This window comes from Carassius gibelio, chromosome A19 (assembly GCF_023724105.1).
Source record: "Carassius gibelio isolate Cgi1373 ecotype wild population from Czech Republic chromosome A19, carGib1.2-hapl.c, whole genome shotgun sequence".
Lineage (NCBI taxonomy): Eukaryota > Metazoa > Chordata > Actinopteri > Cypriniformes > Cyprinidae > Carassius > Carassius gibelio.
In genome coordinates this window covers 28,826,437-28,854,003 of record NC_068389.1, presented here as the reverse complement: position 1 = coordinate 28,854,003, position 27,567 = coordinate 28,826,437, and the positions used below count along the sequence as shown (strand labels likewise).

Here is a 27,567-nt window from a genome sequence, read left to right as displayed (position 1 = left end):
AGATGACAGCAAGTCTGCACCTTATTATGATTGTAGTATAACCATAGACTATAAAAACAGGTTTAAACCTGTCATGGATTAATAAAGTCTCCAGTAGATGGCAGCAAGTTATAATATCTGCACAAAGGAGACATCGATCAGCTGCTTGATCTCATCTTTAGAGAAAACTGTTGATTTTACACTTGAACAATGTAAGTATTATTATTAGAAATTAAGATAACATCAGAAAGCATTTCTAGCTCACCCCAACACTTATCAACAATAATAATCATAAATGGTGACTAATAATTATGTTTTGTATTTAGCTTTTTTCATATTCCATATGACTTCACACTGGATAAATACAGCTAAATATTGAGTCAAGTAATGAAACAATTAGATATTTTATTTACTGACAACAACAGAAGACATGAGTAAATGAGTAAAATAATCTTGAGGATTCAAACACACTCATTCACTCGCCTACTGCTCTCTGCACACTATATAGTAGGGAAGTATGCCATTTCAGACGCAGCCATTGTCTTATGAACGGACACTGAATCATTGACTCAAAAGATTCATTCAGTAACAAAATACTCCGTGGTGCTCGGAGACGCACGATTGGTCTTACTCTGGCTTTGTTAAAAGTGTTTTCTTGCCGAAACGGAGATAGACAGCATTGTGACTAATATAACACACTGTAATACTAGTGTATCTTTTGTGTGAGAGGAATCAATTAATCAAATCCTGCGATCGTTTACTCTTCCTCAGCCTGAACAAGTGTTTTTTTTCTTCTTCTGCTGAACACTAAAGATGTTTTTTTGAGAGAGAACAGTTGACGGCACCCATTGACTTCTATGCTACAGGAAGAAATACTATGGAAGTGAATGGGTACCATCAACCGTTTGGTGTTTAAAGCATCATCTTTTTAGCATTCAGCAGAAGACAGAAACTCATACAAAAAAATATACAATTTTGACATTTTATCTTCAAAAATAAATATTCCTAACTAGTAATTCCCAAAGACACCAACTATGTGTCATTGTTGTAAACTAAGACTGAAACTACTAAAAACTGTTTTCTGTAATTGAAATAAAGCTAAAGTAAAATGATATAGATAAATCGTGTAAGCTACTACTAAATATTGTAGAAACTTAATTTTCTGTAAAGTTGCTTTGCAATGATTTGTAAAGTAAAAAGCACTATAAATTAAATGAAAACAGTACTAAAATTAAAGTAGTAACTTTTTACAAAAAAGTTGAAATGGTAAAATTATTTAAATTGACATAAACATAAAAGCTAAAAAAATAAAATAATAAAACTAATTCCTAAACCACAAACTGCAACCATGAGGCTAAAAGCTATGCTATGTGTCACTCTGAGTAAGTGCTGTAACAGTTTATAAAGACCTTGATGTTGTTTGGACGCCAGAACCGTGTGTTTGTGTGTGTGTGTGTGAGTGAGTGTGTGTGTGTGTGTGTGTGTGTGTGTGTGTGTGTGTGTCCACCTAGATGTTCCCGTGTTTGGCTCCTGGGATGATCTGAATCCTCTCAAAGTCCCTCCCCAGGATGATGACGTCACAGTCAGAGTAGTACGCCTGTCGCACGAGCCCCGGACAAAACAACACACACAGTCTGACACTGATAATCACAGAGAGTTCTACATATCATCTGAATCTAATGTTTTGCTACATTTTTATTTATTTTTTTTAAATCGAGGAATCAGAGTTTTAAATGTTTTCATTTCCGGTTAATAATCTCTGCTGCTGCTGTTACACTCACAGTCACGAACAGATTGAATCCTCTGGACTTTTTGTGTCAAACATTTTGGCAACATTTTTTAGCATTTTTATTTTATATTATTTTTAACATATCAGACAATATCTGCCTTCATTTTGCATGCATCTTGTTTACTCTCACTTATAAACTTTTTGTTGCTCTTTTTGTTGTGTTGTTTTTATCCTCATTTGTAAGTCGCTTTGGATAAAAGCATCTGCTAAATGAATAAATGTAAATGTAAACTTATCAAATTATGGCTTCGTTTCCTTACATGAATATCGAAATATTCAACTCAAATAAACACTTGTATGCAGTATTAGAATTAGAATTTAATTTGGGGTCCTGAAATACCCTGAACACTGCACAGAGGTAAAGATGACCATTGCTACATAAATAAAATAAAAAAATTATAACTCACCCTATTCTGTTTTAATTTTCCCTTACTAAATTACACAGTTACTGATGCTATGGACTGTGGGATTACTAACTGACTATTAACAAAAATCTGTCTCTAAACCTCTTTTCTCTTTATTAAAAGTTGATCTAGACAAGTACATGATAGAATCAAATGTTTTGCAAATCCGCTAGAAAGACCTGATCTATGATTCGCGAAACGTGCTTCGGAGTCCCGATCTGAATCAAATGAGTCGCGAAACGTGCTTCGGAGTCCCGATCTGAACAAATGAGTCGCGAAACGCGCTTCGGAGTCCCGATCTGAATCAAATGAGTCGCGAAACGCGCTTCGGAGTCCCGACCTGAATCAAATGTTTTTGAACTCCGAAGCCCCGATCAAATGAGTCGCGAAACGCGCTTCGGAGTCCCGGTCTGAATCAAATGATTCGCGAATCGCGCTTCGGAGTCCCGATCTGAACAAATGAGTCGCGAAACGCGCTTTGGAGTCCCGATCTGAACAAATGAGTCGCGAAACGCGCTTCGGAGTCCCGATCTGAACAAATGAGTCGCGAAACGCGCTTCGGAGTCCCGATCTGAATCAAATGTTTTTGAACTCCGAAGCCCAGATCAAATGAGTCGCGAAACGCGCTTCGGAGTCCCGGTCTGAATCAAATGATTCGCGAAACGCGCTTCGGAGTCCCGGTCTGAATCAAATGATTCGCGAAACGCGCTTCGGAGTCCCGATCTGAACAAATGAGTCGCGAAACGCGCTTTGGAGTCCCGATCTGAACAAATGAGTCGCGAAACGCGCTTCGGAGTCCCGATCTGAACAAATGAGTCGCGAAACGCGCTTCGGAGTCCCGATCTGAATCAAATGTTTTTGAACTCCGAAGCCCAGATCAAATGAGTCGCGAAACGCGCTTCGGAGTCCCGACCTGAATCAAATGTTTTTGAACTCCGAAGCCCCGATCAAATGAGTCGCGAAACGCGCTTCGGAGTCCCGGTCTGAATCAAATGATTCGCGAATCGCGCTTCGGAGTCCCGATCTGAACAAATGAGTCGCGAAACGCGCTTTGGAGTCCCGATCTGAACAAATGAGTCGCGAAACGCGCTTCGGAGTCCCGATCTGAACAAATGAGTCGCGAAACGCGCTTCGGAGTCCCGATCTGAATCAAATGTTTTTGAACTCCGAAGCCCAGATCAAATGAGTCGCGAAACGTGCTTCGGAGTCCCGGTCTGAATCAAATGATTCGCGAAACGCGCTTCGGAGTCCCGATCTGAATCAAATGATTCGCGAAACGCGCTTCGGAGTCCCGATCTGAACAAATGAGTCGCGAAACGCGCTTCGGAGTCCCGATCTGAACAAATGAGTCGCGAAACGCGCTTCGGAGTCCCGATCTGAACAAATGAGTCGCGAAACGCGCTTCGGAGTCCCGATCTGAATCAAATGTTTTTGAACTCCGAAGCCCAGATCAAATGAGTCACGAAACGCGCTTCGGAGTCCCGGTCTGAATCAAATGATTCGCGAAACGCGCTTCGGAGTCCCGGTCTGAATCAAATGATTCGCGAAACGCGCTTCGGAGTCCCGATCCAGGGCCGGCCCAAGGCATAAGCGAACTAAGCGGCTGCCTAACCTTTTTTTTTTTTTTTTTTTTTTTTTACTTTATTTGTTTTATTAATTAATTATTTATTTATTTTTACAATTAAGTAACGTAAACAAGTGATACGAAAGAATGAATAATGAACGAAAAAATGAATAATTAAAGACAAGAAAATTCTTATTTACAGACGACAACTGCTGTTGTGTCTGCTAGCGTTTGAGTCTTGTGCATAGACACCTCGCGTGCATTGACAATTCGCGCCAGCACGCAAGTGCGCATCACTGTAATAAATGATAAGCCATGTCACAAAAAGGATGTATCCCTCTGGTGCCGAAAAGAGAAAGAAGAAAAGGACATAAAGTTGGCTTGTCGTTGGATGTTCGAGAGTCTCAAATTTAGGGACCGTCTCTAAAGTTACTTGCGATATTGGTGTAAACTTTTCTAACGTCAGTAGCATTTGAGGAAAATGACTTACAGCCATAAAAACAACTGTAATTGTTCATCTAGGTGTCAGGTATAATGCACAATTCAATATAATGTTTCACATGGACTCAAAGGCAAATTTCAAGCTCAGTAGCATTTGAGGAGAAAGACTAGTGTATCTTTTGTTGAGCTATTGTAGAAAATCAATTCATTTTCGATCGTGCTGACATTCAGGAAAGCAACACCAGAAATTACTTTATTATTATGACATAAATATTAAAAACAAAATGTCTTAAAGGGCATTTTTGCCTCATATCTTGAATTATATTGTAATCTGATATCCTTCATCCAACACTTTTTTTTTGCAAAGTTATTAAATGTAAGTTGCACATTAAATCAACAGTTAGGATATAAGTTCACGATAAATATTGCACACTCCTGACTCATTGACTTTCTCCATCCGAAGCTGTCCCGTGTGTCACAGTGTCATGTAATATTAGCCACGAGCTGTGATTAAACAAACCTGTCAGCGTTGAGACAAAACCTTTTTTCCATTTCTCCTTAAATATCCTGTCAGCCCTTCTGGGTTAAATGTCTTCTTTTGGACATGTTTAAAATCGCCAGAAAATCGCCAATAAATTATCTTTATCACAATATTATTTCATCAAGCCTTGTGTTCAACTCCATATTTATACTGAAAATAAAAGTAGCTGTGATCTTATTCTAGTTAGCGGCTCTGAAATCGAGTGACAGCTGATTGGTTGATTCACAAATGTCTTCACACACAAAGTGCTTCATATTCAAACACAGTTTAGATTAACACTCATATAACTGTATTGTCTGTGTGAGAGGAATCAAACAATCAAATCCTGCGATCGTTTACTCTTCCTCAGCCTGAACTAGTGTTTTTATTCTGCTGAACAGTAAAAAATTTTTTGAGAGCGAACCGTTGACGGCACCCATTGACTTCTATTCTACAGGAAGAAATACTATGGAAGTGAATGGGTACCATCAACCGTTTGGTGTTTAAAGCATCATCTTTTTAGCATTCAGCAGAAGACAGAAACTCATACAAAAAATATACAATTTTGACATTTTATCTTAAAAAATAAATATTCCTAACTAGTAATTCCCAAAGCAACCAACTATGTGTCATTGTTGTTAACTAAGACTGAAACTACTAAAAACTGTTTTCTGTAATTGAAATAAAGCTAAAGTAAAATGATATAGATAAATCGTGTAAGCCACTACTAAATATTGTAGAAACTTAATTTTCTGTAAAGTTGCTTTGCAATGATTTGTAAAGTAAAAAGCACTATAAATTAAATGAAAACAGTACTAAAATTAAAGTAGTAACTTTTTACAAAAAAGTTGAAATGCTAAAATTATTTCAACTGACATAAACATAAAGGCTAAAAAAAAAATTAATAAAACTAATCCCTAAACCTCTGACTGCAACCATGAGGCTAAAAGCTATGCTATGTGTCACTCTGAGTAAGTGCTGTAACAGTTTATAAAGACCTTGATGTTGTTTGGACGCCAGAACCGTGTGTGTGTGTGTGTGTGTGTGTGTGTGTGTGTGTGCGTGCGTGTGTGTCCACCTGGATGTTCCCGTGTTTGGCTCCTGGGATGATCTGAATCCTCTCAAAGTCCCTTCCCAGGATGATGACGTCACAGTCAGAGTAGTACGCCTGTCGCACGAGCCCCGGACAAAACAACACACACAGTCTGACACTGATAATCACAGAGAGTTCTACATATCATCTGAATCTAATGTTTTGCTACATTTTTATTTATTTTTTTAAATCGAGGAATCAGAGTTTAAAATGTTTTCATTTCCGGTTAATAATCTCTGCTGCTGCTGTTACACTCACAGTCACGAACAGATTGAATCCTCTGGACTTTTTGAGTCAAAAATTTTGGCAAAATTTTGTAGCATTTTAATTTTATATTATTTCTTAACATATCAGACAATATCTGCCTTCATTTTGCATGCATCTTGTTTACTCTCACTTATAAACTTTTTGTTGCTCTTTTTGTTGTGTTGTTTTTATCCTCATTTGTAAGTCGCTTTGGATAAAAGCATCTGCTAAATTAATAAATGTAAATGTAAATTTATCAAATTATGGTTTCGTTTCCTTACATGAATATCGAAATATTCAACTCAAATAAACACTTGTATGCAGAATTAGAATTTAATTTGGGGTCCTGAAATACCCTGAACACTGCACAGAGGTAAAGATGAACATTGCTACATAAATAAAATAAAAAAATTATAACTCACCATATTCTGTTTTAATTTTCCCTTACTAAATTACACAGTTACTGATGCTATGGACTGTGGGATTACTAACTGACTATTAACAAAAATCTGTCTCTAAACCTCTTTTCTCTTTATTAAAAGTTGATCTAGACAAGTACATGATTGAATCAAATGTTTTGCAAATCCGCTCGAAAGACCTGATCTATGATTCACGAAACGCGCTTCGGAGTCCCGATCTGAATCAAATGTTTTGCGAAACGCTCTTCGGAGTCCCGATCCAGGGCCGGCCCAAGGCATAAGCGAACTAAGCGGCTGCTTATCTTTTTTTTTTTTTTTTACTTTATTTGTTTTTTTAATTAATTATTTATTTATTTTTACAATTAAGTAACTTAAACAAGTGATACGAATGAAAGAATAATGAACGAAAAAATGAATAATTAAAGACAAGAAAATTCTTATTTACAGACGACAACTGCTGTTGTGTCTGCTAGCGTTTGAGTCTTGTGAATAGACACCTGGCGTGCATTCCCAGCCGGCATTTCAACGTTGATTCAACGTTGAAACAACGTCCGGTACCATGGTTGAAACAACGTTGGATCAACGTTGAAATCACGACGTTGATTCACCGTTGAAATCGTGACGTTGATGTACGGTTGAAATCACGACGCTGATTCACCGTTGAAATCCCGACGTTGAATCAACGTTGAATAACCTTTCGATTTTGCAAATTGGATCAACGTTGAAATCACGACGTGGATTCACCGTTGAAATCGCGACGCTGTTTCACCGTCTTACCTGCATGACGGGTGAATTAGGGTTGTGCTGCAGACCTGGGATGAAAGCTGAATGAGGTGTCGATTTTGAAAAGTTAATCAGCGTTGATAACACGACGTTGTTTCCCCGTCGTACCTTGCACCGTGTATAAATACACCTAGATCCTAGTTGGCATTTAGATCAACACGGTACATGCAAGGCTAAAAATCTAATGACTGGCAGCAATGGCTTTACAAACAACTTCAATAAACTACCACATGCTCAAAATTGTCAAACAGCAGTTAAATTTTGGAAACATACTGTATAAAACAGATGAAAATAATCCCACACTTTATTATGCAGAGTATGCATGGAGGTAATGCTAAAAACAGGTAGTAGAACAATCCAAATACCATAATATTTAAAGGTTTTTGTGAAATAATTTGGCACATAAATGCATATTTTTTGCAGCACTTACAAGACAAACCCTTGTACCTTTATGACTGAAACCAGTGGATCTTTTATTTTGGTGGAAACCTACAGTTTCTGTCAAAAACATGTTTTAGTAATGTGTCTCATTACAAGAGTTGTGTACATTTGTGCCGTGAAAATGTGTTGCACAGTTCGAGCAGGGAACCTTCAACCAGTTGATTTCTAATGGGAACCTCCCTGGACTGTGTCTTCTTTACCGTGGGGAATGCAGAATGAGATTTCTACCGCAGGGCACTCTAAAATGTTAGAACCAGCAGCCTTAGTGTATACAGTGTGGTTGTGCTTCGGGAGATCCTTGAAAGTGTCCCAGCGCTCGGTCCTTTCTGACGCCGTCCCCTCCACTCTCTCCCACTTGTGCACTTTCTGTACCGTCCTGTATAAACATTTACATTTAATAATTTAACAGACGCTTTTATCCAAAGCGACTTACAAATGAGAACAACAGAAGCAGTCAGGTGTACAAGCGAATAGGGGTGTCACGATTCTCCAAATCCTCGATTCGATTGCGTTTTCGATTCTAAGGTCACGGTTCGATTCGATTTTCGATTTTTACATTTATACGCTTTAAAGCACAGATTGTCATTTTTCAAACTAGACTTTTATGTAATATAATATCCTACCTTTGTTTGCAATGTACCACATTACACTGTCAAATTTAAAACTTTTATTAACAACATAATGTAACAATAACTTATATCTTTAGTCAATTGAAAACTTAAAATAAACTGCCATCCAGTTTCTCTTTTGTAAGTGCAGTCACAAAAGATGACATTCAAGTTCATAACAAAACAAACAAAAACAATAAAAAATGACTAAACTAACCTTCAAATATTACGATGTATCTATTTAAAAGATTAAAGATAAAACACTTGTTAAACACTTCACTGTCATTCATTTAGATATATATATATATATATATATATATATATATATATATATATATATATATATATATGTATGTACAGTATGTGTGTGTGTGCATCATTACAGTCTGTAAAATATGTGTATCTCTTATTACAAGACTGCAATCACTAGCAATCAGAAGAATTCCAGTTAATCAAGTATCTACAAAAGATCTACTCTATAAACAATGCATTAAATTACATTAAAGACAAAAAAAAATTAAACAAGCAAAATAAATGATTACTCTCATGTATCTGGTCCACTGATGAAGTCATGGGTCAAGTCAAGTGAATTATTACTCATTTTCTAACAGGTGTCGAATACTGACTTTAGGAAAAGGGGAATAACCAATGACATTTGAGATAACTAAAACAGCAAGCCCCGCCCCACGACTGACAAAAATAAAATTGTTCGCGCGAGCAGAGGTGAGATGATCGAGCGCGAGGATGTGGGGAATGAGCATGCGCGCGCGAGGGCTTTTATTGCGCGCAGAGTACATGTCACGCACGCGCGAGAGTTTGAAATGAGCTCGCGGGCTCCCGTTTCTTCGCATCCGATTCAGTTTTCCTCTCGCGGAAGCCATATAGCGCGCGCCAGCATCAGTTGAATGCTCGGTTATTTTTGTCATTGATTTGCCGTCATACAACATGGGGGCGTGGCAGCATCGACGATTCCATTTTTAATTCGAAGTTCGAGACTGTGACTTAATTTCGATCGATTTCGATTTAAAATCGAAATCGTGACACCCCTACAAGCGAACAACAACAGGATACAAGTGCTATGAAAAGTCTCAGTTAGTCTAGTACAGAACGCATAGCCAGGTTTTTTTTTATTTTTATATAAAAGACAAGAAAAGAAGGAAAAGTCCTAGCATTAGTTGGTTAATTTCTGGTGAAAAGTCTTAAGAGTCTTAAGATGTTTCTTGAAAATGAGTAAAGACTCAGCAGTTCGGATTGAGATTGGGAGGTCATTCCACCAGCTGGGCACAGTCCAGGAAAAGGTCCTTGAGAGTGATTGTGAACTTCTTTGGGATGGCACCACAAGGCGTCGTTCACTTGCAGAGCGCAAACTTCTGGAGGACACATAAGATTTAACCAGTGAGTTTAGGTATGTTCACAATGTTTGACAATAACTTTGATATTGTGAAATATATTTAACTGAAAACTGAATGCAAAATAAATCACACAATATTATATCACAGTAACAGTGAGGTTGGAAACAAAGTGGACAACACTATTCATTAAACACTTATTTAATGTATTCAGATGAAAATGTACAATATTAACAAATTATTCACAAGCAGTGTTTTCAGAGCCCCCAGTTACACTGTTTTAATCAGAACAATAACATTACAGTGTAGAAAAACAAGTCAAATCAAATTAAGTACATTTTTATTAAACGAAGTACAATCAAAACCTATCACAAAAGGTCAAAGCATCTCTAGCAGAAGTGACAGTGCAATGTAGCAGATGAACAATTTCTTACCAATGTTTCAAGAATAAACTGGATCCTCGATGACTCTACAAGGGGAAAGAAGAAAGAGTTTACTGAAAAGTTCTTAAAAAGCAGGATTTCATATTATACCATTTCTTTAAACCACTGGTTCTCAAACTTTTTATACCAAGTACCACTTCAGAAAATATTTGTTATTAAATATTAAGTTGTACCATAATGACCAACATTACATTTCAGCAGCGTAGTAGGCCAAACTATTCAGCTACAGCTCTACAGTTAAAAAAATGAGGCAGTTTTATTCTAATAAGAATCTTAATTGTTGTCAGACACTTTACCATGGTAAATACAGTTTGAACATTAACACTACAACTGTGCTTACATACACAGGTAAATGAAAAAAAAAAGTTTAAATTAAAATGTAATTTTAAATGTAATTATGTAACAAAAGTTACAAAACTGTACTGTACTTTAACTGTAACATACTTAAATGTGCAAAAAAAAAAACTTTAAAGATTAAGTTAAAATATATTAACATTAATTAGTTTAATTTAGTGATTCACCTGCATAACAACTAGAGGGGGCCTGACACTTTGAGAACCATGGCTTTAAACAATCCTTTTTTTTTTTTTTCATTTTCATTAATTCATTAAAATTATATTATTTAAATACCGACATTTGCACTTATATGTTGCAGAAAACACTTTGAAACTATTATAAGAATACAAACATATATAACACACCTAATGCATGGGATTCATATCAGGAAAATATGGGAAAATCTCTAAAAGACAGACATTAACACATAACTTACCAGCAACACATTAGGTGAGCACCTAACTTGATCAGCTGTGATAAAGCAATGCAAAAATAGACACACGGGTATTTATTTATCTGCAGGTTACATGTCTTTTAAACTACCCATTTGTAAACTCTGGTAATACTTTACTATTTTCAAAAGATAATAAAGATAAAGTTAGCGATTTTCTTACCTCATTTTGACAGGATGTTTTCAGGACCTCGCAGAACACCTGACCCTTCTTGTGTTCACAGTTTTTGTTCTCCATTGACATGTCACGACTCAAATTCGCTCAAAATAAATAAAAAATGTACAGGCAAATATGAAATAATTCGGGACCGACCGAGCAGTCAGTTATAACGAGCAGCAGCTCACAGTTAGCCGCCTCACTCACAGAAAGACGACAATAACGGTCATATTTTTAAATGTAGAAAAGCGCGAACCGATTCATTGTCCAGTTTCCTGAATGACAGCCAGATTAACCAATCATGATAGAAGTAATAAAATAAAACTACCAATGGGAGTTGTTTCAGTGTGATAAAGCAGCGAAATGTATAGTTTTATTGTTGTTAATGATGATAATATTTAACATATACCTTTAGATTTTAGAATAGGTATCATGACTAAAATATTTTTAAATGCTATAAAAATAATAATTAATTTAAATAATTTAATATAAATAATTTAAAAGATTGTTAACCTTTTTCTGCCATTTAGCATTAAACATTTTTAACGTTGTTTCATTAAAACAACTGACCTTATTTCAACCATATTTCAATGTTGAAAGTTGGTCATGTGCTGGAAGTTTTTCAACAGTTCATCTTTAAACGTTGAATCAACGTTGTTTCAACGTTGAAACCACAACTGACCTTATTTCAACCATATTTCAACGTTGAAGGTCGGTCATGTGCCGGCTGGGATTACTCTGTTTTATATCTTTTACATTGAATATAAATTCATACCAACCACTGAGGGGAAGAACTTCACCATTCAAAAGTGTCTTCAGGCAGAGTCCAGCAAAGCAGGTTATTTGTCACATACAGGACATTCATTAAGAACTAATAATTACATGTGTGTGTACATGCAGAGGTATTTTAGTTATTACAGCTACATAGTTGTTCAGATGTGAAATTGGGATTATGTACAAGTACTATATTGGTCAATACTGTGGATTATTTCATATATAGCTATCAGTTAACATCAGCATCAAAGACATTTAAAAACACTTCAGCTTAATTCATTTTCAGACAGCAGCGAGTGTTTTAAATAACTTCTGTTTGCGATCTAATGTGGATTTTGTTCACCATATAAGACAGAAATATTTATATTCAATGTAAAAGATCTTCATGTGGATCATGCATACAAATATATACAAATATCTCACTGGATTATTACAATTAAAGGCAAAATGAATGTGTGGAAATGTAAACTAATATATAAACCTGACACACTACAACAAAAGATATAAATAATTGGCTTAAAACAATGTTTCAGTGTGAAAATACTAACATGCCTAATACTTCTGCACATACTGTATAATCACATTTTATTAGTGTTATTATAAAAGAATGAGTATGCAGTTGTGACAACAATCTATAGAGTTTAGTCTGTGTTTATATAATTTTTAATGACTTTTATATACAAGTATAAATAAACCTATGTATGAAGTTTTTCTGAAAGCGGCACAGTTTGCCTGGCTAGAGAGTAAGATTTCCCCCTGTTTAATGCACATTCTCCAGTTTAATTTTGTAGTACGAGGCTGTTAAACTTTTTTATTATTATCCTGTATTTTGTCTTTACACTATAAGTTGTGTTCGACTGGAAGAACGGATCGAGTTCAGATGAACAGAATCAGGGAACGCTTGCAGTGCACAGCCCTTTTCAGGTCAAACCCTCCAGAGTTCGGGGAAGAGGACGCCTGGTGATCTTCTGGGCTTGTGTTCACACAGGATTCTGTTCCAAGGATAGTTTTTTGGTTTTTGGCGTAATGAACCACATTGGTGTGTTAAGTTCATAGAAGGGGAAGAGAGAATGAACTGAGATCAGCTGGTTGTGATTTATTAATTGATGTCATTTAAAGTTCAACTTTGCAGTGTGTAGTGTTTTAATAAATACTATGTCAAACACGTGCATGACAACAGGTTTCATTCTTTTACATCGGTCATCGTTCGTATCGTTTCTCATATTTGATGGTAACATCATTTGCTATGCATTGCTTAAAGCAGGCATGGAGTCAATCTAATTAATGAATTCTTAATTTAGTTTGTGACAATTCAGTGTAATATTTCAATTACCAATGATTTTAGAAAGTGTTTAAAGGGGTGATTAAGTGTATTATGTTTTTATATAGAAGCGGGTAACTACATAAATTCAGGATTAATGAGGTTTTCAGTAGTGCAGTTCAGAAAACAAAAAGAGACGAGTGTTCTTACAGCTTGGCAAAATAATGAAGCTGAGCGGAGTTTGCTGCCTCCTTCTGGAGCTCAAAGATGAAAGTGTTCTGCGGCTGTCACGTGACCTGTGAAACCAAGCTGTGTGACGTCACTGACACTAGACAGAAACACACAGCACATCGAGTGATCTTTAGTGCAGTGTTATAGTTTTATCAGTCAGTATGTTATCGTTCATTATAATACTACTATTAAAAACAATGACACGTGAATGTCTGTGACTGAATGAAAACTAAAACACTTTGCCCTCTCAAACACTGTTCCCAAAACGATAAAAGTCCTTCCTTAACCACAAACAGTTTTGTTGCTTGTAAACGCCATTCTCTGTCAACAGCTCACATTGGCGAGAAAAACCATTATAAATTATTAAAAAATCACACAGTTATTGCATTTACTATCTTTTGCAATAATGTGCATGTCTGTTCTTTTGTAAGGAAGATTCTAAATGAAATGCAATGAAAAATAACGTAGGACTAATTTATTTGAATATTACACTTTCTATTTTTATGAAGAAAAAAAAACACAAGTTTGATGCAAGTAAATATATATATATGATTTAGCAGAGTGTGTTTTCGAGATTGCACCTTGGCTGTTTTAAACTTGTCATAGATAAATAAATATAACACTTAGGTCTCCAGTAGATGGCAGCAAGTCATTATGATTGTAGTATAACCACAGCAGGTTTAGTGAGACTGAAGTAAAAACGAAAGTGAAAGTATAATTCACACACAGCTGAGAGCTTTCAGAGTCTTTCAGAGAGAAAATGGTTGAGTCTCGAGGTGTTTATTGTCCTCTGCTGATTATTCTGTCAAAACAGATTGAGCTGAAGATGTGTGCTCTATCCGCTTTAATTCATACAAACATAAACCAATAAAACTAGAACTACAAAAAACTGGCTTAAAGTGCTTTATTTTTTGTGTAATTTTTTCAGAATAAATACGGTTTTAAAGCAGATTTACAAATAATAATGCACATTCTCTATTAAACAAACAAAAGCAACATATAAACCATAGAAAACTGTACAAATACACATATTTCCATGCACACTGTCTAATGCTGAATGCAGATACAGTTAACAAACATAGACTCCAGCTCAAATGTTCATAAACACTGAAAACAGTGTGAGCTGCTAGACTTTGCTCAGATCTGACAGATCCACCAGAAAATCCTGAACTGTGTGATGAACACATGATTTCTTTAGTTTCAGACTTTGATTTCATCCAGTCCGAGAGTTTCACACACGTCTGATATTTGGAGCCAGTTCTTGAACACATATTGTTTCTAACCGTTTCTGCAGTTGTGAAGTGTGTGCTGTTTCTGTTGAAGTGTTGGTGAGTTCAGTGTCCAGCAGTGAGGTCACTAATGTCCTGCACACCTCTCCGGTTTAATCAGAGTCTATGGGGCCCTCAGCAGACATCATTATGGGCCCTCAGTGCTTCTGGAGAGACAGCGCAGGTATAACCTCTGAGCAGACGCTTGTGTAACGTGACAGCAGTCAGAATCAGAGCCAGCAGAAGCACAACCACAGTCAGTGCAATCCAAGAGACGACAGCTGAAGAGAGAAGTAGAGACAGAGCACTTCTTTTAGTTTGACATTCACTCTTTAACAGATTTGTGAAGCTCTCGATGCCTCCTGTTTCACTCACCGTCACATTTAGTGGCATCAGTGTGCTCCAGTGTTTCCTTTGATTCTGTACAGAATATTGAAAGGTTAGTCTCACAGTTTAGTCTGAATTTGCTGTTTAAAGATAATATTTCTACACATCACTGAGTTTCTCTCACCTGTGATTGTGACTGTGATCAAGATTTCTCCTTCAGTGTCCAGAACTCTGTATGTTCCTGTGTCTCTGGCTGTAAAGTTACTAATGATCAGGTTTCCATCATTATCATCATTCATTCGGTCGCTCTGAACCCCGTGATCTCTCGTCCAAACCTCCTTCCACTCTCCACTAGAGTTTGTCTTCACTTTATCAGCATCAGACACCAGAACAGACATCTTTAGCTCCTCGCCTGTTTTCACAGAAATCTCATCTGAGGAGAAACAGAAAGATATTAATCATTATTATAATGCTGTCAATCAATCAAGACCATAAACACAGATTTATGATTGGTGACCAGATGTAATCATTTAAAGAAGCAGATGCTGATGTTTGATCAGTTTAGTCTTCACAGTGAATATGAGGTTGGTACTTCAGCTCTGTCTGATCATTAGTGTAATAGATATCCAAGAAGTATTTCCCAGCGTCACTGAAGATCAGATTCTTGATGACGACGTCACAGTTTCCTTCTTTAAACACTCGTCCACTACATTCTTCAGTCTCACACACAGATATGACTCTTGACCGAGTGAATAAATCAATCTGAACAATATTATCGTCCTCATGTTCACATCTGAGTGTGATGTTTCCTCTCTTTTCTCCTGACACAGATATAGAGGAGGTTTCTGCAAATAAAGACAGTAAATATCAATAGTATGTTGAGAACAGTATAAATCTGAAGCAGATATATCAGTGCAGTTGTAGTGAATTAATGATGAATGAACTGCACAGATACAGCAGTGATGCAGTGCGTGTTATTTCTGTAATATGATTGTAGATTTCCATCATCAGTCACAAATACTCACTAAACTGAGGGCTGTAAGTGATCAAACCCAGCAGCAGCAGCAGATTCACCCTGATCAGAAACACAAGAGATGATGGAATGAGACGTGTGGTTACAAACTTAAGAATCTGTTTAATGTATGCTGCATCACATGAAAAACTAAGATTATGTACATTGTGGATTCGATTTTGAGGTAAAGATGGAGACTTTCTAAGAAGATCAGGTCAAGTAGCCCAGGTGTCTGAGATAATGACCGATGGTCTTCATGCTCTTCCTGACCATTTGACTTGTTAAACTCAGCCACATCTCTGGGGTAATGTCAAAGTAGGTTTAGGTTAGGTTAAAATCAAAGAAAACTGGATTTTTAAATAAATCAGATGAACATATGTTCTTGTGTCTTGTGGAAAAAGAATAACAAAATTCTAGTGTTTGTTAAAAAATATTTCAATGTAAAAGTCACGAGAACCAACTGTTTCTGTCAGTGGTAAGTTTTCATTTAAAATACAGTATGAGTGAAACAGGGCCTGGGGGAAACCCTTCTCTAATATTGTGATTTGGGACTGCAATACCACTCGGTGTCACTTACACAGTAACGTGACTTCACATGAGTGCCGAACAGTGTTGCCAGGTGCGCGTTTATTCAGCGGAATTGAGCTACTTTAACTCTGCTGCTGCGACCCCAATAACATGATATTTATCCTCGGAGATTCGCATTAACATTTATTAATTAATTCGCAAGAACACAAAAAAAAGTGCATTTTGACCCCTGGAACGCGATTGGTCTAGTTTTGAGTAGCAATTAGGTGGGTTTTGTTGTAAAAATCTGGCAACCCTCACTTAACAGAAATAAAAACTTAGGTACCAAACCGCCCAATCGTGAGATTGTCAAAGGAGAATCGTCATGTCTCCCATCTCAGTGTATGCAGTATTACTGATGTTAATGTGTTCTGTTCACTGATATATAATAGAGAACATTTATAGATCAGAGGAGATTCTGTTGTATTTGTCTCGTCGAGTGAAGACACGGTGTCAACATTCATCATTCTCGTGACTTATTTTTTTAAATAATACATTTTCTACATTACTAAAGTGTAATCCTCAGATTGAGAATGATCGAGATTCAGTCAAACTAAAAGTCCCAAAACACAAGCAAGAGCTTTTAGAAGTTATTTTTACTTCACCGATCCGAGTAATCATGGTAGAACTACTTAACATTTATATTAATAATCCCACTGTAAAATTATAATCATAATCATCATCGTATCTACAGTAATGTTGAAACAGCAGAGACACACAATCCTTCACTAGGTTTAATTTTACACAAACAAATAAAATACTGGTATAACACAAAACACAAAAGTTGGCTCCATATAAGAAAACTTAAAAAAGTACACTTACATGATAAATGTTCTGCATGTATTTTAGTTTCAGGCATCCAAACATTGAAATCACATCTATACCACAGACGAGACTGATGTAGAAACACAAGTACACGTTTTACGTGATTGTCATTTGAGTGTTAGATTACGCAGGGTAAATAGTTTTCTACAGAACTCAGCAGATAAAACATGTGGAACTAACTCAACAGGAGGTGGGGTTTGTGGACTAAACGCATTAGCCGACAGACCGGGGCTTGTCATCGACACGCCCTAAGCGTCCAATCAGATGGATGGACTGTAGCCGACAGACCGGGGCTTGTCATCGACACGCCCTAAGCGGCCAATCAGATGGATGGGCTGTAGCCGACAGACCGAGGCTTGTCATCGACACGCCCTAAGCGTCCAATCAGATGGATGGACTGTAGCCGACAGACCGAGGCTTGTCATCGACACGCCCTAAGCGTCCAATCAGATGGATGGACTGTAGCCGACAGACCGAGGCTTGTCATCGACACGCCCTAAGCGTCCAATCAGATGGATGGACTGTAGCCGACAGACCGGGGCTTGTCATCGACACGCCCTAAGCGTCCAATCAGATGGATGGGCTGTAGCCGACAGACCGGGGCTTGTCATCGACACGCCCTAAGCGGCCAATCAGATGGATGGGCTGTAGCCGACAGACCGAGGCTTGTCATCGACACGCCCTAAGCGTCCAATCAGATGGATGGACTGTAGCCGACAGACCAATCAGATGGATGGACTGTAGCCGACAGACCGGGGCTTGTCATCGACACGCCCTAAGCGTCCAATCAGATGGATGGACTGTAGCCGACAGACCGGGGCTTGTCATCGACACGCCCTAAGCGTCCAATCAGATGGATGGGCTGTAGCCGACAGACCGGGGCTTGTCATCGACACGCCCTAAGCGTCCAATCAGATGGATGGACTGTAGCCGACAGACCTGGGGCATATTCAAGTTCAAAACGGTGCACAACAACGTTTTACTTTTTTTTTTTTTTTTTTTTTTATTAACAAATATGTACAGAACAAAACTGTTTGCCAGGGGTACAAACATTAAAATAAATAAGGTTACAAAGAGTATACAGAATAAACATTAGTTGCATAGAAATTTTTCTAGAATAGAATTTGTTTTTAAAGCCTTTGATTGTTTAAGATCATTGATGGTGGTGCTGTAATGAGATAGCTCTTGTAGAAATAGGTGAAATAATGGCTTGCTGTCAGTCCATTTTCTTTTATGAATGTGAAATTTTCCTAAAAATAAAACAAGTTGTACAAAAAAAATCAAGTCCTTTTCCAAATTAATGACCTCAAAGTAAAGAAGAACGTCCTTCTCCTGCAAATATAATGACTGTCCTGTTTTCCTTTCAATAAAATTTTGTACATCCATCCAGAACATTTTAGTAAACACACAATGATAAAACAGATGCTCAATAGTTTCTTCATTTGAGCCACAGAAAGTACATGAATACTCAATATCAATCTTAAATCTTTCTAACGTCTTTTTTGCCGGATATATTCTATGTATAATTCTGAAAGATACTTCTTTTATTTTATTGTTTAGACAGAATTTATTACTCATCAACCACATTTCTTTCCAATTAATATCCTTATAAAGAGATGTCCAAAATTTTTTAGCAGGAGGAACCATAACATTAACCAAAAGGTTTCTAATGTAATTACTCGAACATTTGTTTCTTGTAACATCTACACTTCCCAGAAAAATTTTGTTAACAGGAGCTGTCACAAAAAGCTCTGTTCTGGATCCAATCAAAAGCTGCAAAACATTCCTTGGAATAGCAGCAAAAACAATGTCATATTCTTTTGGTGTAACTGCAATATCAAATTTAGAAATAAATTCTTCAAACAATAACAATTGACCATCCGAATTCATAAGTTGTGAAACCAAAACAATACCATTATTAATCCAGTTTTTGTTGTACAAAGATCTGTTTTTATACTGAATACTCCTGTTATTCCAAATGTAATAATTTGTAGGTGAGAAATTATGTTTGTACACCAGTTTCCATGACAGCAGAGCTTGCTTGTGGAAATTAGCTAATTTTACAGGCAATTTATCAGGGTTATAGTCACACTTCAACACGAAGTTGAGTCCTCCAATTGAATTAAAAATGAATTTAGGGAAACAACAACGTTTTACTACGGTTTCCGGTGTCATGAGAAATCGAGTCCGCCCGAGAAATCGAGTCCGCTTAGGACCCGAGTGATCCCATTGGCTCAACGAACATTTAATGGGTATTATTTTTTAGCGCCTGATTACAATTCCTGCTAAATCGCGTTTTTATTTTTGTCGTTTGAACTTTGCTATAATGACCATTTATGTACTTTAAACTACATGTTTCATAGGCTAGTATATAGCCGACGCGCTTTAGGTTGTGAAATCAAACATTTCTCGTTTTTGTTTTTGTTACTCTCCTATCAGTATAGCATACAGCTACTCGATGTGTGTGTGAATTTATATTGTTAATCTAAATCATATAATATCGCAATTGCTTTTGCAGAACCGTGTTATTGTTGTATTATATACAGATATATTATTATTTTATGTAAAACGAATGTCATATTAATTTTACATGAAGTATGTCAGTATGCCTATTATATTTATATAGTGATACAAGGTATTTTTCCAGTTTGCGGAAGCATTGGAATGCAAGCTTGTATGTCTTTTAAATTCTCTCTGTGTATTTTCCTCTTCATTCTTTCTTCTTTTCATATGGACCATGAGTCTGAAATAAAGAGTAATAATAATAATAATAATATACCATTTAGTATAGTAAGTGAATAATGGTTGTTTGTGCACTGAAAGTAACTAAAAATACAGCTAGATAGTTTATATAGATAGCAATAATTGCTATATAATTATAACTTGCAATTATAATATAATTTTACACATTTTTTTTTACATATAAATGTTCAAGCAATATGCACACTATCAATGTAAGACATTTATACATTTTTCAAAATGCATAACATTTTCAAAGAATCTTTACAGAAAGACATACTGTTGTGTCTATATGGTCAAAAACACCCTGACTGTTTTAATAGTTGGTTCTAAATGCATTAGTCGTCATACATACAGAAAGCAAGACAAAGGCAACAGTGGTTAATAAAGAAAAATCTGTAAGATGTCGATACTGGAGTAAAAAAAACCTTTGGAGTAACCAAACTAACCAAAAACACTGGGGACCAGTTCTCCTCTGTATATTCAGTCTGAACATTTGGTAAAATATCATTTGTAGTTAACAGTGTTACTGCATTGATTCAGCTGTAAGGTTAGAGGTTAATTGTGCCATGTACAGGCAGCAACATTGTTTTCTCTGTGGCCCAGGTGAGGCATGCAGTGGGAGTGAAGAGTGCTAAGGTGCAGTCATCCATTCATAAATTCTTGCTTTTTTGCTGAAACTGGAAACAGTTCATCCTATGTGAAGTCCATTGTGGAAGATTGGGGAATCATCAGTCTCAACGTAACTCGAGAGCGTCTCGGGACAGGGCTTCTGTGGTAAAGAAAAATATAAAAATGTTTAGGAACTGTAGTATAATAACAATTTTTTTCCTCTCTGCCTTTGTAATATACAGTATGCTGGGAGAATTTCTTGACATCATACAGAACGGGTTCAGAATACAACAGAAGCAGGAAACATCAAAAATCACTGTTAACCGTAGAGCATCGGTTTACAATTCTTGCAAAAATCAAGTTATGATTTATGTGAATATTGTTATAAAAACAATCAAACAGACGTAAATGTAATCTGTTAAACTCAGTCTATTTTGCATTCAAACATTGCTTTAAATAAAGAGGCAGGTGATTTATTTGAGCAGAGCTTGTTTTCTGCGCCTGTGCGCAAGTTGTACCTGGGTACAAAATGCAAGACTTAAAGTTCTCCGGCACCGTGCCGGATTTCCGGCTCGCAGCGTTTGGCTGGGAAATTATTATTATTATTATTTTTTTTTGTTGTTGCAAAAAACAGATATACAATAAGGCAATACAAGATAGTAATGAGATTCACAAGAACAGAGCACCAAAACAAAAGATGAAGAAATAAGAAAACAGAATAATAATAAAACATGAAAAAAAAAAAAAAAAGGAATTATATAATAGGGTCTTCTAATAGATTAACTTTCTGCAATAAACCAAACAGTCTTCTTCCTGGTTTAGATTTTACATGTCTCACAGATTTACAGTACATCCAAAATTCCTTTTGAAAAACAGAAAACAATGGCTTTGTTTTAAGGCACTTACATTTATGAATATAAAATTTGCCCAAAATGAGAATATTATTCAGAACGACATGAGTATGTACATCTTCAATTATTAAACCAAAAATTATGTCATTTTTAGAAAACTGAGAAGACAGTTTGATTGAAACTTTAAGCCACTCGAATGTATCAGACCAAAAGGCTCTACTGAATGAACAGTCAAAGAATAAATGTACAGTTGTTTCAATATCAACATCACAAAAGGTACAATTATTGTGATCAATATTGAATCTATATCTAAGAAACTCTAAAGATGGGTAGACATCATCAAAAAATTTAAAGTGTACTTCCTTGGCTTTGGGGGGTATAGGGAAGGAGATATACATGGTTCTTAATTTAAAAATAGAGCTCTTGGGAAAAAGATTATTAACATTATTTCGACTAGCTTGATTTGGAAATTTATCTTGGGTCAATAAAGTCCTTATTAACTTATTTGGCAGGCGGTTACTAATGAAATCTTGCCCATTTATTATCAAAGAAGGTAAATGAAGAGCTTTAGCCAATGTGTTACTTACCAACAATACAAAGGCCTTTGGAATACAGTTCAATACTCTGTTATATTGCTTGTAATCACAATGTATACTATAGAAAGTACTTTGATCCAAAAAATAACCATCTTTCCCTAGCAGGTGAACAACAGACCAGACACCTCTTTTCCACCAATCACTTATAAAAAGCGACTTATTCCTAAATAAAATGTACCTATTATTCCAAATAGGTGAATTATGCATCTTCCAATATAAAAGAACCTGTTTGTGATATTCTGATAATTTGAGATGAAGTTTTGGTATTGAAAAATCACATCGTAATAAGAATTCTATTCCACCAACACTTTCAAAGATATTTCTAGGGGCGCAGAACCAGAAACTGTCATTATTTGTTAGAAAATTTTTGAGCCAGTTTATCTTGAAAGTTCTATTCATACAGTCAAAGTCTATGGCCTGCAATACCCCTTCTTTGTAATCCTTCACTAGTGTCCCTTTTTTAACATAATGAGCTTTCCTCTTCCAAATGTAATTAAAATTCATTTGATTAATTAACTTAATTTTCTTATTAGAAATGGGAAGGGATCCTGCAGGGTAAATACATCTAGATAGAGATTCCACTTTTGTCAATAAAATTCTTCCAAATATAGAAATATCTCTCTGCATCCATCTATCCAATCTGGCCTTACATTCATCAATTATATTAGATATATTAAGTGATTCACGTAGTTCTTTATCTTTGGTAATTAGAATACCAAGATATTTGATCCTAGATTTAACTGGTACATTGCAAATTTGTGTGAGCTGAGATTCTGTCAATGTCAATATTTCACATTTACTTAGATTAAGACATAAGCCTGAGGCATTAGAACAATTATTAATAACTTTGAGAGTTTTTGGAACCTGATCAGAATTCTTTAGAAATAAGACTGTGTCATCAGCTAATTGACTGATCACTATGGAATCATCAAAAACCTTCAAATGCTCAATGTCAAAGAGTTGGATTTCAGCAGCCAAAATAAAAAGTAAAGGCGAAATTGGACAGCCTTGTTTAATACCTCGGCTTATATTAAAGCGTGGAGTGCTCCCTTCAGTCAATGAAACAGAACAATTTGTATCCCGATATAAACTACCAATTATACTTCTAAATTGTTTCCCAAACCCATACAATTCTAAAGCTGCAAAGATAAAAGGGTGTTCGGCCGTGTCGAACGCTTTGTAGAAATCAAGAAAAAACATGATACCGTCGTCGTTAATCTTGTCTTTATAATCAATCAAATCAAGGACCAAACGTAAATCATTATGAATCGATCTACCCCTCATAAACCCTGACTGCGTATTACTTATAATCTGAGATAATCCGGTTTTCAAACAATTAGAATAAATGTGTGCTAACAATTTATAATCATTATTTAATAATGTAATGGGCCGCAAATTATCTAAAAATTTAGGATCTTTGCCTGGTTTAGGAATGAGAATTATAACCCCTTGCTTCATAGTATGGGAAAGTGAAAGACATTCAGTAACCTCTGTTAAACCCTTGAATAAAATACATTTTATAGAATCCCAAAAAAATTTGTAAAAGTTGGCCGTTAAACCATCGGAGCCAGGAGATTTGTCAGAGGGTAAAGATTGCAAAGCATTCTCCAACTCCTGTAACAAGATTTTTGCATCACAAATCTCTTTAAACTCCAAACTGATTTGTGGAATAAATGGCTTAATACTCTCAAAAAAAGCATCTGCATTAATTTGAGAAAATTTCGATTTATATAAGTTACTATAAAAGGAAAATATTTTTTGTGCAATATCATGAGCGTTCGAAGATTCATTGCCATCGATAATTAAGGATCGTATATTATTTTTCTCCTGCCTGCTCTTTTCCAATCTGCAGAAGTACGCTGAATTTCTCTCCCCCTCTTCTAACCATTTGGCCCTTGAACAAATATAAGCACCTTTCGCCTTTTCAACATAGATAGTATCAAGTTTGGATTGTAAGAATAAAAGCTTTGTTCTATCTGAATCAGTAGACTGACTATTACTGCAACATTCACTTATCTCTCTAATAAGATTAACTTCTTCTAAATGGGTCGATTTTTTTAGCTGTTTACCAAAGGAAATGGAATAACTAGGAACTCTAAATTTCAAATATTCCCATTTATTAATATTTGAGGAGAATTAAGAATCTTCAGTCACTTCTGTAACAATATTTTTAACTCCTTGACAAAAGGCCTCCGAATTAAGAAGATTGGCGTTAAATTTCCAATATCCCTTATTACGACGCCGTGCAGTCAGAGACTTTAAATTTAAACCAATCATGCAATGATCAGAAATTGGTGCGGGGGATATGAAACAATCTAAAATATGTTCCTTAATGTGGAATGAGATAATCCAGAAGTCCAATCTTGATTTGCTTGACCCATCTGGTTTTAACCAAGAATACTGACATAAATTGGGATTCAAATCTCTCCATGGATCAAACAGGTCAAAAGAATTACAAAAATTACATAAAATAGGATTATAGTGATGGCTATTAAATTTAGATGGAAAACGGTCCAACCAGTCATCCTGCACCATGTTAAAATCCCCTCCTAATATAATATTGTCTGTGGAATATGCAAGTTTCAGGCCCATTATAACTTCAGAAACTTCTGATAGCATTTCCCTGTTTTGATTAGTATTATTGTAACCATATATGTTCCCTATAATAAACATGTCATCAATGGAAAGCACAAAAATGAGCCAGTGACCATTGTCACTGGATTTATATACAATTACTTTTCCGGGGCAATTATAAAACAAAATGGCAACTCCCGCTGAACGATTAGTTCCATGACCAAATAAAATTTTGTCCCCCCACTGATTAGTCCAAAATTTCTCATCTAAAACACTTGAGTGAGTTTCTTGCAACATATAACAGTGTGCCTTTTTACCTTTACAGAATAAGAAAAGAGCTTTGCGTTTCACGCTATCTCGAAGACCCCAACGTTGAAAGAAGAAAAACAGAAATCTGATTTTAAAGAGAACATTTGAACAAGAATAAAGTAAATAGGAACGAATTAACTTTGCTGTGAAAGAAATGCTTAACGTCCCTTAAACAGACATTATAGAGTCCTTCTTAAGTTCCTTATTAAAGACATAGGACTGCCGCGAAAATCTTAAGTAGTAGAGATTCTTTTGCCATCGATGTAGCCATATGGACCTCTAAAATAAGCTCGGTGACCTGCTTCTCTTGCCTGCTTTATCTGCAGCCACAGTAGTGCTCTTGCCTCCCTGTCGACTGGAAGGATGTGCTCGGCGAAACTGATGCTCAGATCTTTACAAACTGAGGAATTCTTCGTAAGACGCCAGAACTCATCTCTGTAGTGCCTCATTGTGAATTGGATAACCACCTGTCGGTTTCGCCCCATATCCAACTTTCCCACGCAATGTACCGAATCCACCATACTTTCCAATTTTGTGGACCACTGTGGCTTGATCTTCGCCATGATACCAAGTACCTCGTCCCGTGTTCTTTCTTCTGTTTTCTCTTTTAAACCGCGAAGCTTGAGATTCCAGCGTCACTTGTAACGCTCCAGATCCTGAACCCGCTCCTTAAGCGCCGCATTATCCTTTGCCATCTTAGACACTTCTTTTCCAAGGTTACTCAACGCAGATTTGCAGTCTTTGATCTCCTTTGCATTAAATTCAACACCTTTTGCCAGTTCAGCAATCATTACCGTATTCTGCTTTAGTTGCGTCCCGAAACCCTCCATCATGGCTGTCAGATTATTTATGGCATCAAGAATGGCGGCATTGGAAACCTCAGGCTGACCATCCCCTTTTACTTTTTTTTGAGGTACTGGAATTTTAGTAGGTGTAGATTCCAGAGGTCTCCTTATACTCACTGATTGAGTTTCCATCATCTCTTCACTAGCAGGGACAGCGTAGTCATGAGACATTAATGTGTGTGCACCCAAAGAATCATCACCTGCTGCAGCTGTCTTCGGTTTCGGCATATTTTTTGTTTAAAGAGTCCTAAAAAACCACCCAACAGTATACAGTTATGCACCTTAATTACACATGCAGCCGAATCAACTAAATAAACGAAACCTGAAGGACATTCAATGCAAAAATTTGGGACTAATGATCAGAGTCACAACAAAATATGTGTGCTCAGTTCGCCATCTTGCCGAAAACCGGGAAAAAAAATGTATCCTACATTTAAAAAAAAAATCAGGAAAGGGGAGAAAAAAAACGCCCACACAAAACTTTTTCTCTGGTGGTATAAATAATGTAACAATTTACTGTTTTTAAACATTAAAATACACTTTTCTTTCATAGTTCTTCAACAGGTACGCAAACAATGTCATCATTTCTCACTTTATTCTCAACAGGTAACGCTACAATCAAACACAACAGGTAAGTATCCACAAAAGTATACAGCTAATCAACAAACATGCAAAATATCAAAATCAGTTGCACTGGAAATGAAGCCATAAATACACTGCTTAATGACAGTTTGTCCTCCTCGTCAATTCCCTGCCTTCATCATCACAGTTATGTTATACATTGCATGGCCACATAACATTACATAACCGAATTAAGCTAGCTGCTGAACAATATCCCAATAATAGCAATTAGCATTTCGTTTCTAAAAAACGAAATATAATACCGAAAACACTGGACATGTCAACAAAAACGATAACAGAACTCTTCCCGTGTAAGTTCCCGCCTCCTCCGCACGAGCTGACCAATAACACCCCAAGAGAGGCGGGACTTAAGGCAGAACAGCCAATCATCAGCTGGTCACACTCAAAGCCGGTGTCAAGTTTGAGAGGCAGGGGGATGAGGCAGCCGCAGCGAGCGCAGACACAGAGCGGCTAGAGAAACGGAGGACGGAGCGACTGTAGTAAGGCGTTTGTGCAAAACTGCGGAAAAACTGCAGAAAACGTGTTTATGGCGGGTGGAATGTGACAGGATTACCTGCCGAAGTCGACAGTCGTGTACTTTTGCGTGTCATAAGAGTACGTCGCCTCAACAGACGCGTGACAAGTACGCCGCCTCAACAGACGCGTGATCAGTACGCCGCCTCAACTGACGTCACCTCAACAGACGCGTGATAAGTAAACCGCCTCAACTGACTGTGACACAAAATACCTCAAATAGAGTTAAATTAAATAATTTTTTGGTTTTACATTATTTTACTACAAATTATACACCATCAACAGAGCTGAAAATTAGTTGTATTTTCACAATAACATCAACATAAATTCACACACATTAATTATTAAACATTATTCTGATTTGTGCCATTCTGAGGTTTTACTTTTGATATATTGGTTATGTTAATAATTTTACTTAACACTCTGTTACGGTTCTCAGTTTGTCCTGTTTTCAGAGTCATGTCGACCATAAAATGTGCATATCAACCATTGAGCTAAATAATTTTGGTCAATAGAAGGTAATGAAAAGGTATTTTAATAAAATTGTTAAAGAAGTGTATTAAAAATTCAGGTGCATTTTGAAACACTTTAAATTGGG

General features: G+C 36.4%; 2 protein-coding genes across 2 annotated transcripts in view; both read right to left on the bottom strand.

Annotated features, from left to right (window-relative positions):
- LOC127935119 (uncharacterized) overlaps positions 1–17,302 on the bottom strand; it is a 45,436-nt gene extending 28,134 nt beyond the window's left edge. The window contains exon 1 of the mRNA XM_052532730.1: positions 17,286–17,302. The gene's annotated coding sequence lies outside the window, so the exon portion shown is untranslated. The remainder of the gene's footprint in view (positions 1–17,285) is intronic.
- Positions 14,379–27,567, bottom strand: part of LOC127935292 (uncharacterized) — a 61,712-nt gene continuing 48,523 nt past the window's right edge. Inside the window, exons 4-5 of the mRNA XM_052533028.1 lie at positions 14,933–14,977; positions 14,379–14,838 (exon numbers count right to left, since the gene is read on the bottom strand). Of these exons, the coding sequence (XP_052388988.1) occupies positions 14,693–14,838; positions 14,933–14,977 (191 nt within the window). The 3' untranslated portion in view covers positions 14,379–14,692. The remainder of the gene's footprint in view (positions 14,839–14,932; positions 14,978–27,567) is intronic.